The 10,051-nt window shown below is 44.9% G+C and overlaps 2 protein-coding genes across 2 annotated transcripts; both read right to left on the reverse strand.

Moving 5' to 3' along the window:
- Positions 1 to 1,916: 1,916 nt before the first annotated feature.
- Positions 1,917 to 2,399, reverse strand: PtA15_11A309 (uncharacterized protein; the record flags this gene model as incomplete). The annotated part of the gene is made up of 3 exons (XM_053161204.1): positions 1,917 to 2,071; positions 2,139 to 2,177; positions 2,276 to 2,399. The coding sequence occupies 3 exons, from the start codon at positions 2,397 to 2,399 to the stop codon at positions 1,917 to 1,919; spliced, it is 318 nt and encodes a 105-aa protein (XP_053025174.1).
- Positions 2,400 to 3,279: 880 nt separating this feature from the next.
- Positions 3,280 to 6,471, reverse strand: PtA15_11A310 (uncharacterized protein; the record flags this gene model as incomplete). Its single annotated transcript, XM_053161206.1, has 19 exons — positions 3,280 to 3,409; positions 3,479 to 3,555; positions 3,626 to 3,780; positions 3,881 to 3,938; positions 4,004 to 4,105; positions 4,195 to 4,218; positions 4,327 to 4,385; positions 4,481 to 4,592; positions 4,688 to 4,791; positions 4,907 to 4,963; positions 5,046 to 5,119; positions 5,206 to 5,290; positions 5,354 to 5,377; positions 5,455 to 5,489; positions 5,567 to 5,618; positions 5,699 to 5,743; positions 5,836 to 5,910; positions 6,014 to 6,097; positions 6,186 to 6,471. The coding sequence occupies 19 exons, from the start codon at positions 6,469 to 6,471 to the stop codon at positions 3,280 to 3,282; spliced, it is 1,638 nt and encodes a 545-aa protein (XP_053025175.1).
- Positions 6,472 to 10,051: the final 3,580 nt, after the last annotated feature.

The following is a 10,051-nucleotide window of genomic DNA, read 5'->3' on the forward strand; positions in this document are numbered from 1 at the left end:
TGATGTCTGGTGACAATTGATTTTTCCTGGTGTTACTTTCCTTGATAACACGTTACTTGACTAGCAACGGCTGTACAAAAAAACGGGTCAGTTACAATAACTGTGACGCAGCTATCTGCGCGCTAGCGTTAACAATAACTGTCAAAATGTTAGGCACATTTTGCTACTTTACTCCACAGCCCCGGTTATCATAGAGTAAAGTAGTGAAACACCGTTGCAATGAAAGAGTGTGAGAGAAACAATGATTCTTAATTGCATGAATAAGCGGTGACGTAAATAGACTGAGCTGCATTGAGAAGCCTGTTGAATATGAAAGGAAATGAATAGAAAACAAATAAAAAGAAGAAGAAGCTTGGAGATTGGAGAATATAGAATGAAACAGATCAAGAAAACTCAAATCCATACCAGAGGTAATTGAGAAAGATATGTGGACAGAAGATCCCTTATGAAACAAGTGGCTCAATCACAAAGCTTCCTATTTTTCTTCAGCATCACTAACTAAGAGCTCAAACTTCTTTTTTAAATGTGGTAAATCATCAATAAATTGTTCCTGCTCCTTGATGAATAATCTGTAAAATCCACGCTTTGTGATTTCTTCCAGCCTCTTGCTATGTTCAGTTTTGAATTTTTCATAATTGTTGACATGTTTCAATATCTTTTTCCAATAAACCATTCCTAGTTCTTTGCGGAGATTGGCAGGTACCTCATGAGATTTTCCCTTTGTCATGAATTGTGATGCATACTGAGAATAGTACATTAAAATGTTCTTCCATGGACGATAAATTTCACGAAGGAAGTATAATTGATATCTGACTTCAAAGTTGGCAGTATCTTCATTATATTCCTTGAATTCTGGCTCATTCATGTATTCTGAGCCAATTCTTTCATGAATAAACTGCAAAGCATCAGATCTGTGGCACAAAGCTACCTCAAACTCTTTGGTGTTGTATCCAGGAGGGACATGAGGGTTGAAATAAAATTTCCTCATTTCCATCAGATCATCTTTCACTTTTAGAAAGAACTCTTTTTTGGTGGAGCCATCTGGGTTTTCATTTTCTAATTCGTCCTCAACATATTTTCTCACTTTGCGCATAAAGTGAATATGCTCAATCATGGGTTTGGAAAATGGTTCTGTAATGGGGTCATCCTTCCAACATTCAGCACTTTCTTCAATTCCATATTCATCAATGGCCAACATAAACAATATGAAATCTTTCTGTTTTTTTTGAAGAACTACATCAGCATTTTTTTTTTTTCATTTCACATAAAAAGAAAACTCAGATAAATTAGCTCAAACTGCCATCCCAGAAACAATAAAATTATCATTCACTAACATTTGTATGTATTGTAAATATGCTTCGTGTGAATATCATACTTAAGTTGATCTTCTACCTTTGGATAATAATGATATTTATTCCAAAGCTCTGTGTCTGTTCTAAATACACCATATATAATGGCCCTTACAAACCACCTCAAACCTGCTTTTGTTGAGAATTCCCTTTCCAGGTTCTCCAAATCATCAATATTTGCGAGTTTGTATCTCCAGATGAAATTGATGGTTTCTAAGATACAATTATTTGCAGCCACCTTCAGATGATGGATTGGTTTTTCGTAATTAAAGAAAGTCCTGAGGAGGTTGTATATTTCCCATATTGAGTTACTGTACTTGTCCTTCAAATGTTGAGCTCTTGACAATTGGACTTCTGGATCCCAGTCTGGTCCAAACAGATTTTCCATCTGCTCATGAAGGCTTTTCAATTGTTCAACTGCTTCCATTATTGCATTAGTGTGTGTATACTCAAATTTCTCTACCTCAATTTTACCATAGTCTTTCTCCAGTTGGCCAACAGAATTAATCATGGAGAACCAATCCCTTCTTTTTGAATCTAAAAATCCTAGGGATATTCAGTTCTCAATCATAAATTAACAAGACTTATATCAAAATCAGACTTGCCACTTTCTGAGAGTTCACTATGAATTCCCCCCATCCACTCATCACGGCTTTCCTCTGACAATTGATCCAGGTTGTCAGAAGATTGGCTCACCAAGTTACAATCATCTTTTCCCAATTCTGGAAAACCCAGTTAAATTTAGCTTTTCATGACAAGTATACATTGAGCTATTTGGATCAGAATCACCTATTTCTGACAGCTTGCTGTGGCTGCCCCCCATTGAAGCTGAAAAATATACAAATTTTTGTTGATTAATTTTAGGAAACATATAGCTCCATAATATGTGTACATCTACATGGTTTGTTGAAATCTTGAAAACTTACAGGCTTCCGCATCAATTCCCGCGGCCTTAGCTTTGCTCAAAGGATTGTTGGGCAACACTGAGAAACAAATCCCAACCTGCAAGAGAAAGGCCAAGATGAAGCTGAAATTCTTCAAGTAGAGCATTTCTGGAATGCTAACCCAGTGATGGTTAAACAGAAGCAATGAGATTCAATAGTTTGAAACTGAGAAGCCAAGGTAGAAAATAAACCATTTACAATTGGTATGTACCACAATGAAAACAAATCCCTGAGGTAGATGAGAGCTGTTGTAAATATTTGGGGATTTAAACTGGAAGGGTGCCAGTTGGTGCAATTTTTATGCTTTCAAAGCCTGTCCATTGACACACGACAGCGTGTTGACATGGTCACCGCCTGGAGGCCAGACCGACGGGCTACAGGACTGCGTCTCATCCTGCGGATGACCGTTCAGATTTTTCTTCAGGTTTTGCTCGCCTCGAGACCAGAAGGAACGAGCTTCTCGGACAAACTAGCTCGATGGGCCGCGCAGGTCCATGTGTCTCACAACATAAACTGGAAGGGTGCCAATTGGAGCAAGTTTTATGCCTGTAAAGCCTGTCCCTCCGACAGCGCTGACATGGTCACCGCCTGCACTTGTACATCCTGCTTGCTTGTAGAGCCTAGACAGACGGGCTACAGGGCTGCGTCTCTTCCTGCGGATGACCATTCGGATTTTTTTCCCAGTTTTGCCCGCCTCAAGACCAGAAGAAACGAGCTTCTCGGACAAACTAGCCCGATGGGCCGCGCAGCTCCATGTGTCTCACTACGACCGCGGGGTTTTTCAGATAAGACGTTCCAACATTACCTGGAAAACGAAGACCTCAGGACAGATCTTGATGCTGCAACTGTCGAGGGTCACTCCGTGTGGGCATTGCCAGTTTTGCCGCCGTCTATTTTGCCACAATAAAAATACAGAGTTCGATTCCCGTGATGAAAGGTCTTATTAATTCATCATATACAACAATCTTTTGGTGTTTAAGACATGATCATCCAGTCATACTTTTCAGCTTTGAAGACACTTGTTTGGATAATTCAGGACTAGCTTTGGCCAGCCAACTAATTAGATTGGCTTGGATATCCGGCGAAGAAACCACGCTCAAACCGCCGGCAATATTTCTTTCCGTCAATCAAATTCCCCAAATTAGTGATTATGCAATGCTCGGGTATCCATCTATTTTCACTCACTGGATGAGCTCAGATCTTTGGTCTCGAGTCAGATTGCCATAAAAGAAACCTGGTTGCTCGAAATCTATTTCCGAGACCTAGTGTTACATGCGATGGGAAACGTTCAACTAAATTATTGAGTGGAATGAATCGACACTGCTGGCAGACCTGGTTCATTGATTGGAGCGCTTGGTTGATCCATAAGCTATGCTCGGAGTCATACTGAGGAGCAGTGTTTGTTGACGTGTTCTGACTTTGGGCTGAATTGGTGAGAATTTTCGCCGAGTTTTTGAGAATTTGACCTGGTGTATTGAGCACTGGAGCTGGGTAATCAAGAAGAGGAAGGTGGTCTAGGTCAGGAAAATCTGGAATTCACAGTTTCTTCGTCGTCTTTTCTCCAGCTCAAGTACCTTTGCAACTTACGGTTCGGCAAAAACCTCTTCATCATTCTTGTGGGACTGCTTGTACCCAATCGATAACGCTATCGGCGAAGCTTGTTAATATACTTTCACTGTAACTATTCGTCGGTTGAGGCCGTATACTCACAGAGCTGTCACTGTAGGCAAATAATCTCATCTGCAAAACTGGGTCCTGACTTGCTGCCCAACCTGGTACTACATTAGCAGGTGAAAACGCAAGCTTTTCTACCTGGAAATGTTAGTTTTTTTTGAGTTCGATTTCAGCTTCTGTTGGTTTGAATAAGTTGATCATATGTTGAGCTAGATAAGTTTCCTTACTTCGGTGAAATAATTTGCTGGGTTCTGTGGAAGGAATTCGCCCGGGTTTTAAGTGAGTAGGGGTAGCGAGAGCGTTGCAAAGCGTTCAGCAAGATACCTTTAAAAGACATTGGTGATCAGTCAGTATCTCACCTTGTTGAGTTCCAAAACACCTATCTCTTGAGGAACGACAAGCGAAGTAGGCCATTCCTCTGCAGAATTTGCCCGTTGCAGAATTAGAAAATGATTATACCACGACATACTTTAGGACGATTAAAATATCATCGATGGTTGCAGAGTGACTTACTAGTAGGATCAAGCACATTATATCTGAAGTTCTCGGCATCTGTGGGCGACAAGACTTGAGCATACATAGTCCATCGAGGGAACTGGCCGGATTGGATTGAATTATAGAGCTCCTGTGAGTTATGGTTAAAAAAAGTAAGGGAAACCAATAAGCGATCGATTTCGGCCCGAACATATGTTCAGCTTGGGAGGACTGCAGGCAACTTACTCTGGCTGAATAGCTGGGATCCGTTATTTGCGCTTGCTCTGCCGCCGTGAAATTTAATACACCCTGCTTCGTTTCGAAGTTTATCCTGACATAAGACCATGTACCTGTCGAGAGATTTTATTACGTGGGGTTTTCGTTTTAGTCTCCATGAAATGTGCGTTTTTTCTTATCGAATAAGCTAGTCTCATGGACATGCGAAGTAAACAGTTTGATAGTTACCGTCACTTTTATACCATCGATAAGTATTTATACTCCAAGCATTAGTGTGAATCCATCCTATTGAGAATGGTTAAATGAATATTGCATCCATTAGAGTCCGAAACCGAAAAGAGGGCATGGGGGAGGAATGACCAGGTACCTCTGGAAACTCCTGCGCTCGAAAAGATTCGGAGAAACATGTTCATGGTTTCTGGATTGTTTGGAAAGTAGTTACTATTAAACATCATGATCGCTAATCAGCAGCTCGGACAACAGCGACACGGACGCGGCGGCCTGTCTAAATTAGGTCCTTGACTCACAACGCAGGATCCGCATTGGCCAAGTTGTTCGAAGGATCCCGACTTTGACTTTGGATCAGGGGCGGGAACTTAGCTGGGTCACGAACTGTGCAAACGCGGTTCCCTAAGATCAATAGGAATGAAATGACTTGAAAATGAACAGACTTACTGAAAAAAACTGGAGCATTGTTGGCTGAATAAGAAAGACCGAGAATCAGCTTACGCGATATCAGGGAGAACGATGCTGTTGGGAAGTGTTCTACAGCTTACAAATTAAATCCCAAGCTCCTTGCTTAGTCTGAAACCTGCAAGAAGCACACAAATTTCACTCATTAGATTGACGATGTTCTGTTGAATAGCACCAGAAATGATAACAACTGACTTCATCGCAAATCCCCGGACGTTACGCGCGGTATCAAACGATCCTTTTTCCCCTTGAAGTGAGCCAACTTTGCGTGAGAACGTCTTTCAACAGCTTATTTTTCTCTGAGAGATGCAGGAGGTTTCCTCTTACCGAGAGCGTTCGAAAATCTGACTGTGACTGGGGTGCTTTGACCCACTGTTGATCCATCATAAACAAGAAAAAGTCTTAGCCAAATCGTGTGACATCAACGATAGAAAAACAGATCTCAATCTATCTTGAGGGCTTACCGTTAGAAAACAGGTCCATGATAGTTTGGCTCTGGGCGAAATTCGTGGTCACCGTGAATGTCCCATACGCGCCCGCTATACAACGACACGCGTGTCGGAAAAGCGGAAAACGAAGTGAACAAAAACCTCTTTCAGCGGAAGGTGTGAAGCGGTTATAGACAGGAAGACAGTTGCGTACCACCTGCCGTGTGCACGGGACGACCTGGGATGTTTTTGCGATCGAAGTCGGACTGCTTCGCTACCGCATCTGGGCTCAACGGGGCTAGAAAAGAAAAACGGCAACATTTATCGACAAGCAAGGCGGTCAGAGATGAGCGCGATCTGCTATCCTCTTCCGCCAGCGGACTCACTTATTGGAGCTGGTGGGGCCGATGCCTTGGAGCCGTCCAAAACTTTATTAGAAGAGTTGCTGGAAGGGAATATGGACGATAAACTTGGGAGTTGGAACGAAGAAGCGTTCAAGATTCCCGGAAGTTGTTGGGAGGAGATGGCGGTTTCATTCGGCAGAGAGCTGCTGGCAATGTGCTGGAAGATGCAGGGGAGAAGGAGAGAGGCCGCAGACCAAAGGCTTCGAGTGCGTTGGAGCATCTTGTGCTTGGTTATCGCTACTTGGCTTCTGGAACTGCTGTCTGGCATACCGCCGATCGAATAACACGAGATGCGAGTTTTTGGAGACTCGCTACCACTTCCAGAAGGGTGGTGGCAGTACGGGCACTACTTAGAATTATTTATCTGCAGATTTCGTATCCATTTTCGCGGCTGCCTCTATGGAGGGAGGGAGGAATCAACAGACAGCCACTAGTCCCACATCCACGTCCCGCGTAAGCGCGGAAAGCGATTGTTCCGCCCCTCGGCTCAAGAGAACTGTCGCCGTGCCTCGATCGCTGTGAGGCTTGAGATGGGGGCAATTCCAAGTCAACCTCGCCGCTATTGGTCGATGATTTCATTTCCTCGAGATTTTGAAGGCTAGCCAAATTCCCTAAACCGTCGAGGATGCTCCCTCTTAGACGACTCCTGCCCCAACTCAGAAAACTGGATGCCACTGATTGATCGGTGGAGATGAAAAAAGGGCTGAGGACCAATCCGAACATCCACGACTCGCTAGCGTCAATTAGGGTTTACGGGTGCCCATAATTTTGCAAGAGTACCATAGCGACTCGAAAAGCAGTTTTTCGGCCGGAAATCTGCTTTTCTTACAGAAAAAAGTTTCCCCTCAAAAACATGTACCACAGCACCCGTTTTTGGGGGGATCCAGTAATCAATTTCCTTCAGAAATTGCCAATTTCCAGAAACAGGTCTGACCCTGTTTTCTCAAGCAATTTCCACACTCGCTGCGCCCGCCCGTCCCACCTCTCGGACGATACAGCACTCTCATCCCGGATAGTCCTGCCACCGATACAAAGTATTTGTTTGAGAGGAGCTCTGTCCTCCACCCTCCCGGACCATCTATCATACAGGTCCGAGAGGAATCCTCCCCTCTTTCCACCTGATATAACCTGATCGGTCCGAGAGGAAGTAGTGGACTCTGGAGTGTTCCCCTCGGACCGATACAATGTATAGGTATCGGTCTGAGAGGATCTGTCTCCTCTTCTCCCTTGGACGGAACAATACTTCCTTCATATCACTCAAAACCACCCCTTCCTGCTCTCCACCCGATTTATCTAGATCAGCTCGAGAGGAAGAAGGGGTGTTTTCCCCTTGGACCGATACAATGTGTCTGGGGGGAGTTTGTCTAGGACCCCGGAAAGCCCCGACCAAGCTGACATATGTAAATTCCTGGAATTCCGGGTTTTGGATACGTGGGGAAATTGGGTTTTTCCCAATTAGACCCAGCTTAGATACGGTGTACATAAGGAGGATTTTCAAAAATAAAGGCCTAAAGGGCACAATTTGGCAGAAAAAACGCTTTTTTGGGTGGGAATTGAACCCAAGACCCAAATATTTGGTTTTGGTTTCCAGGAAATGCCAAAAAGATACCGACCACATCAGGATCATCTGAGGACAAAAATTCAATTTGGATACATATCTGCTGAATTACATCAGGAGCATTTTGCAAAAAAATGTCCCCCAGATACGTGCCACATATGTCGGCTTGGTAGGGGCTCTCCGGGGTCCTGTTTGTCTCCCTTTCCCCTCGGATGGAGCGGTCACAGACTTGTCTGCCTCTTCCTCTCTGACCGACACAGCTTGATTGGTCTGAGAGGAAGGAGAGGTTTGGCCCTCCTGCCTTCCGTTGTGGACCAATACGTGTTTATCGGCCTGATGTTGAGGAACCCTGTCGGCCTCAGACTGCATAATAGCACTGTTCACGTAAGAAATCTATGACCATGTGAGAGATATACATCAGCATACTTTCCCAGCCAAATTGGCTGGCACAATGGGATAAACTTTATTTCAATCTTGCTGATGTTTAGCTTACGTGAAGAGTGCTAATATATGTGTTATGTATGTGTGTACATACATACACCACAAGAGCAATTTCGGCTCCCTCGGACCGACAACCCAACAACAAAGGGACACACGTCAACCTACCGTGTGAATGCAGGGCAGCACGTCGTTGGCGTCTGCAACGGTCAGGCTGCCGTCCCTCTTGACAACAGGCGACCACCTTGGTCATTCCGCCGCAAGCCTGCCGGTCAGTTGCCTGGTGGCAACCCAGTGGCTCGACCCAACTCGCGCTGCCTGTCAGCCGCCCGGAAGCCGTCCTTGTCCTGGGCTCCCTTGGAGCGACAACCCAACAACATAGGACACACTGTTGGGCTGCCGTGCAAATGCAGGGTAGCACGTCGTCGGCGTCTCACAAAGGTCAGTCTTTTTTCTGACACATCTGATACTGGAGACTTGAGCTCACAGGGCTGTCAAACCAACCCGGAAGCTGTCTTGCCAAGGCTCACCCGGGTCAGTCATTTTATCTGTTATGACAAACCTCGACTACTGGCATCCCATTCTCCATGTCCCAGTCACAAAGAAACCCAATCAGGGAAAATTCTCGGTTGACTTGAAAGAGGAAATGGGTATTGGCCATGTTGCGTCGACCGGGGATGCGGAATTTTGGACCGATCAAATTTGGACAATTTCAAAATTAGTTTATGCAATAATATGCATTGTGGGTGATTTCATGTAGATGGGCTCAGGGGGAAACCGTACTTGTGGATCCCAGTCGTGGTGGCGCATGGTCACCATAAGGTTATTTTCAGCTGTCTCGCGCTTGACGGCTACGGCAGTTCCAATACCGTCAACTGAAGTTTTGTTTGTCATATCGCCGAGAAAGCTTGGAGGGATGCCAGAAAAGGTGTTAAGAGGTGGAAAAAGTTTGCGGTCATTGAACTGGACATGGATTACTTATTATGGATTGGAGAAATGGTCGAAGACCTTGTCCTGGACACGACCTCAGAGGAAATTGGGGAAGAATCCATTCCCGGCAGCGCAATAAAGTCACAATTTCTGAAATGAAACTCAGTTTCCCTTTTTTGTGGGATCAATTGCGTCCGGGAAGACTCGGAGGCACACCGGAAAAGGTGTCAGCCTGGAGAATGGCTTGGGGTGATTTTAAGAGTTCTGAAAAGATTCTCAGGTAACCATCTTCGAGTGATCGATTGCATGTGGAAAAGTGACAATGGAAGAAAAAGGGGAGGGGGATGTGGGCGAAGGTGGGAGGGGAAAAGGAAATTAAATTAACGGAGTCCGGGTTGAATTGAATTATACGGGAAAAGTATAAAAGGAGGCAGTGAGTCAATGATTGCTGGTCATTGCTTGGCTCTTGCTCGGCGCCAATTGCTTAAAGAGCCAAGCGATCCAGGTGCATTGGTACCCGTAATTGTTTTGGGGATGGGGGAAGGGGGAAATGCTGCCATTTTTTTTTTGGTGGGCGCGGCGGTCCGCTTAATGTTAAACTGTTAATTTCACCAACCAGTAATCATAATTGGCCTTTCGCCGAGTTGGAAGATATGGTGCCTCTGAGCATGGGCTACTACTGGAGCATGTGTTCAAGCCTTGCTGTGCGGATTTTTTTGCGGCGCGCCGAACGTCTCATGCCTGGACTCTCACGGCCTCTCACGGCAGAGGTGCGCAAGTACATGATCCCACGCACCCATCACATGGCGGGTAGCTCAACAGCTGATTGCTGATGGGGATGCCCAAAAACATAATCTCACAACCTGGAGAGTTGCTGAGAGCTTTGTTTGAACAAGGGCAGCCTGTCAACGACCTGCCCCTG

This window comes from Puccinia triticina, chromosome 11A, assembly GCF_026914185.1.
Source record: "Puccinia triticina chromosome 11A, complete sequence".
Taxonomy (NCBI): Eukaryota; Fungi; Basidiomycota; class Pucciniomycetes; order Pucciniales; family Pucciniaceae; genus Puccinia; species Puccinia triticina.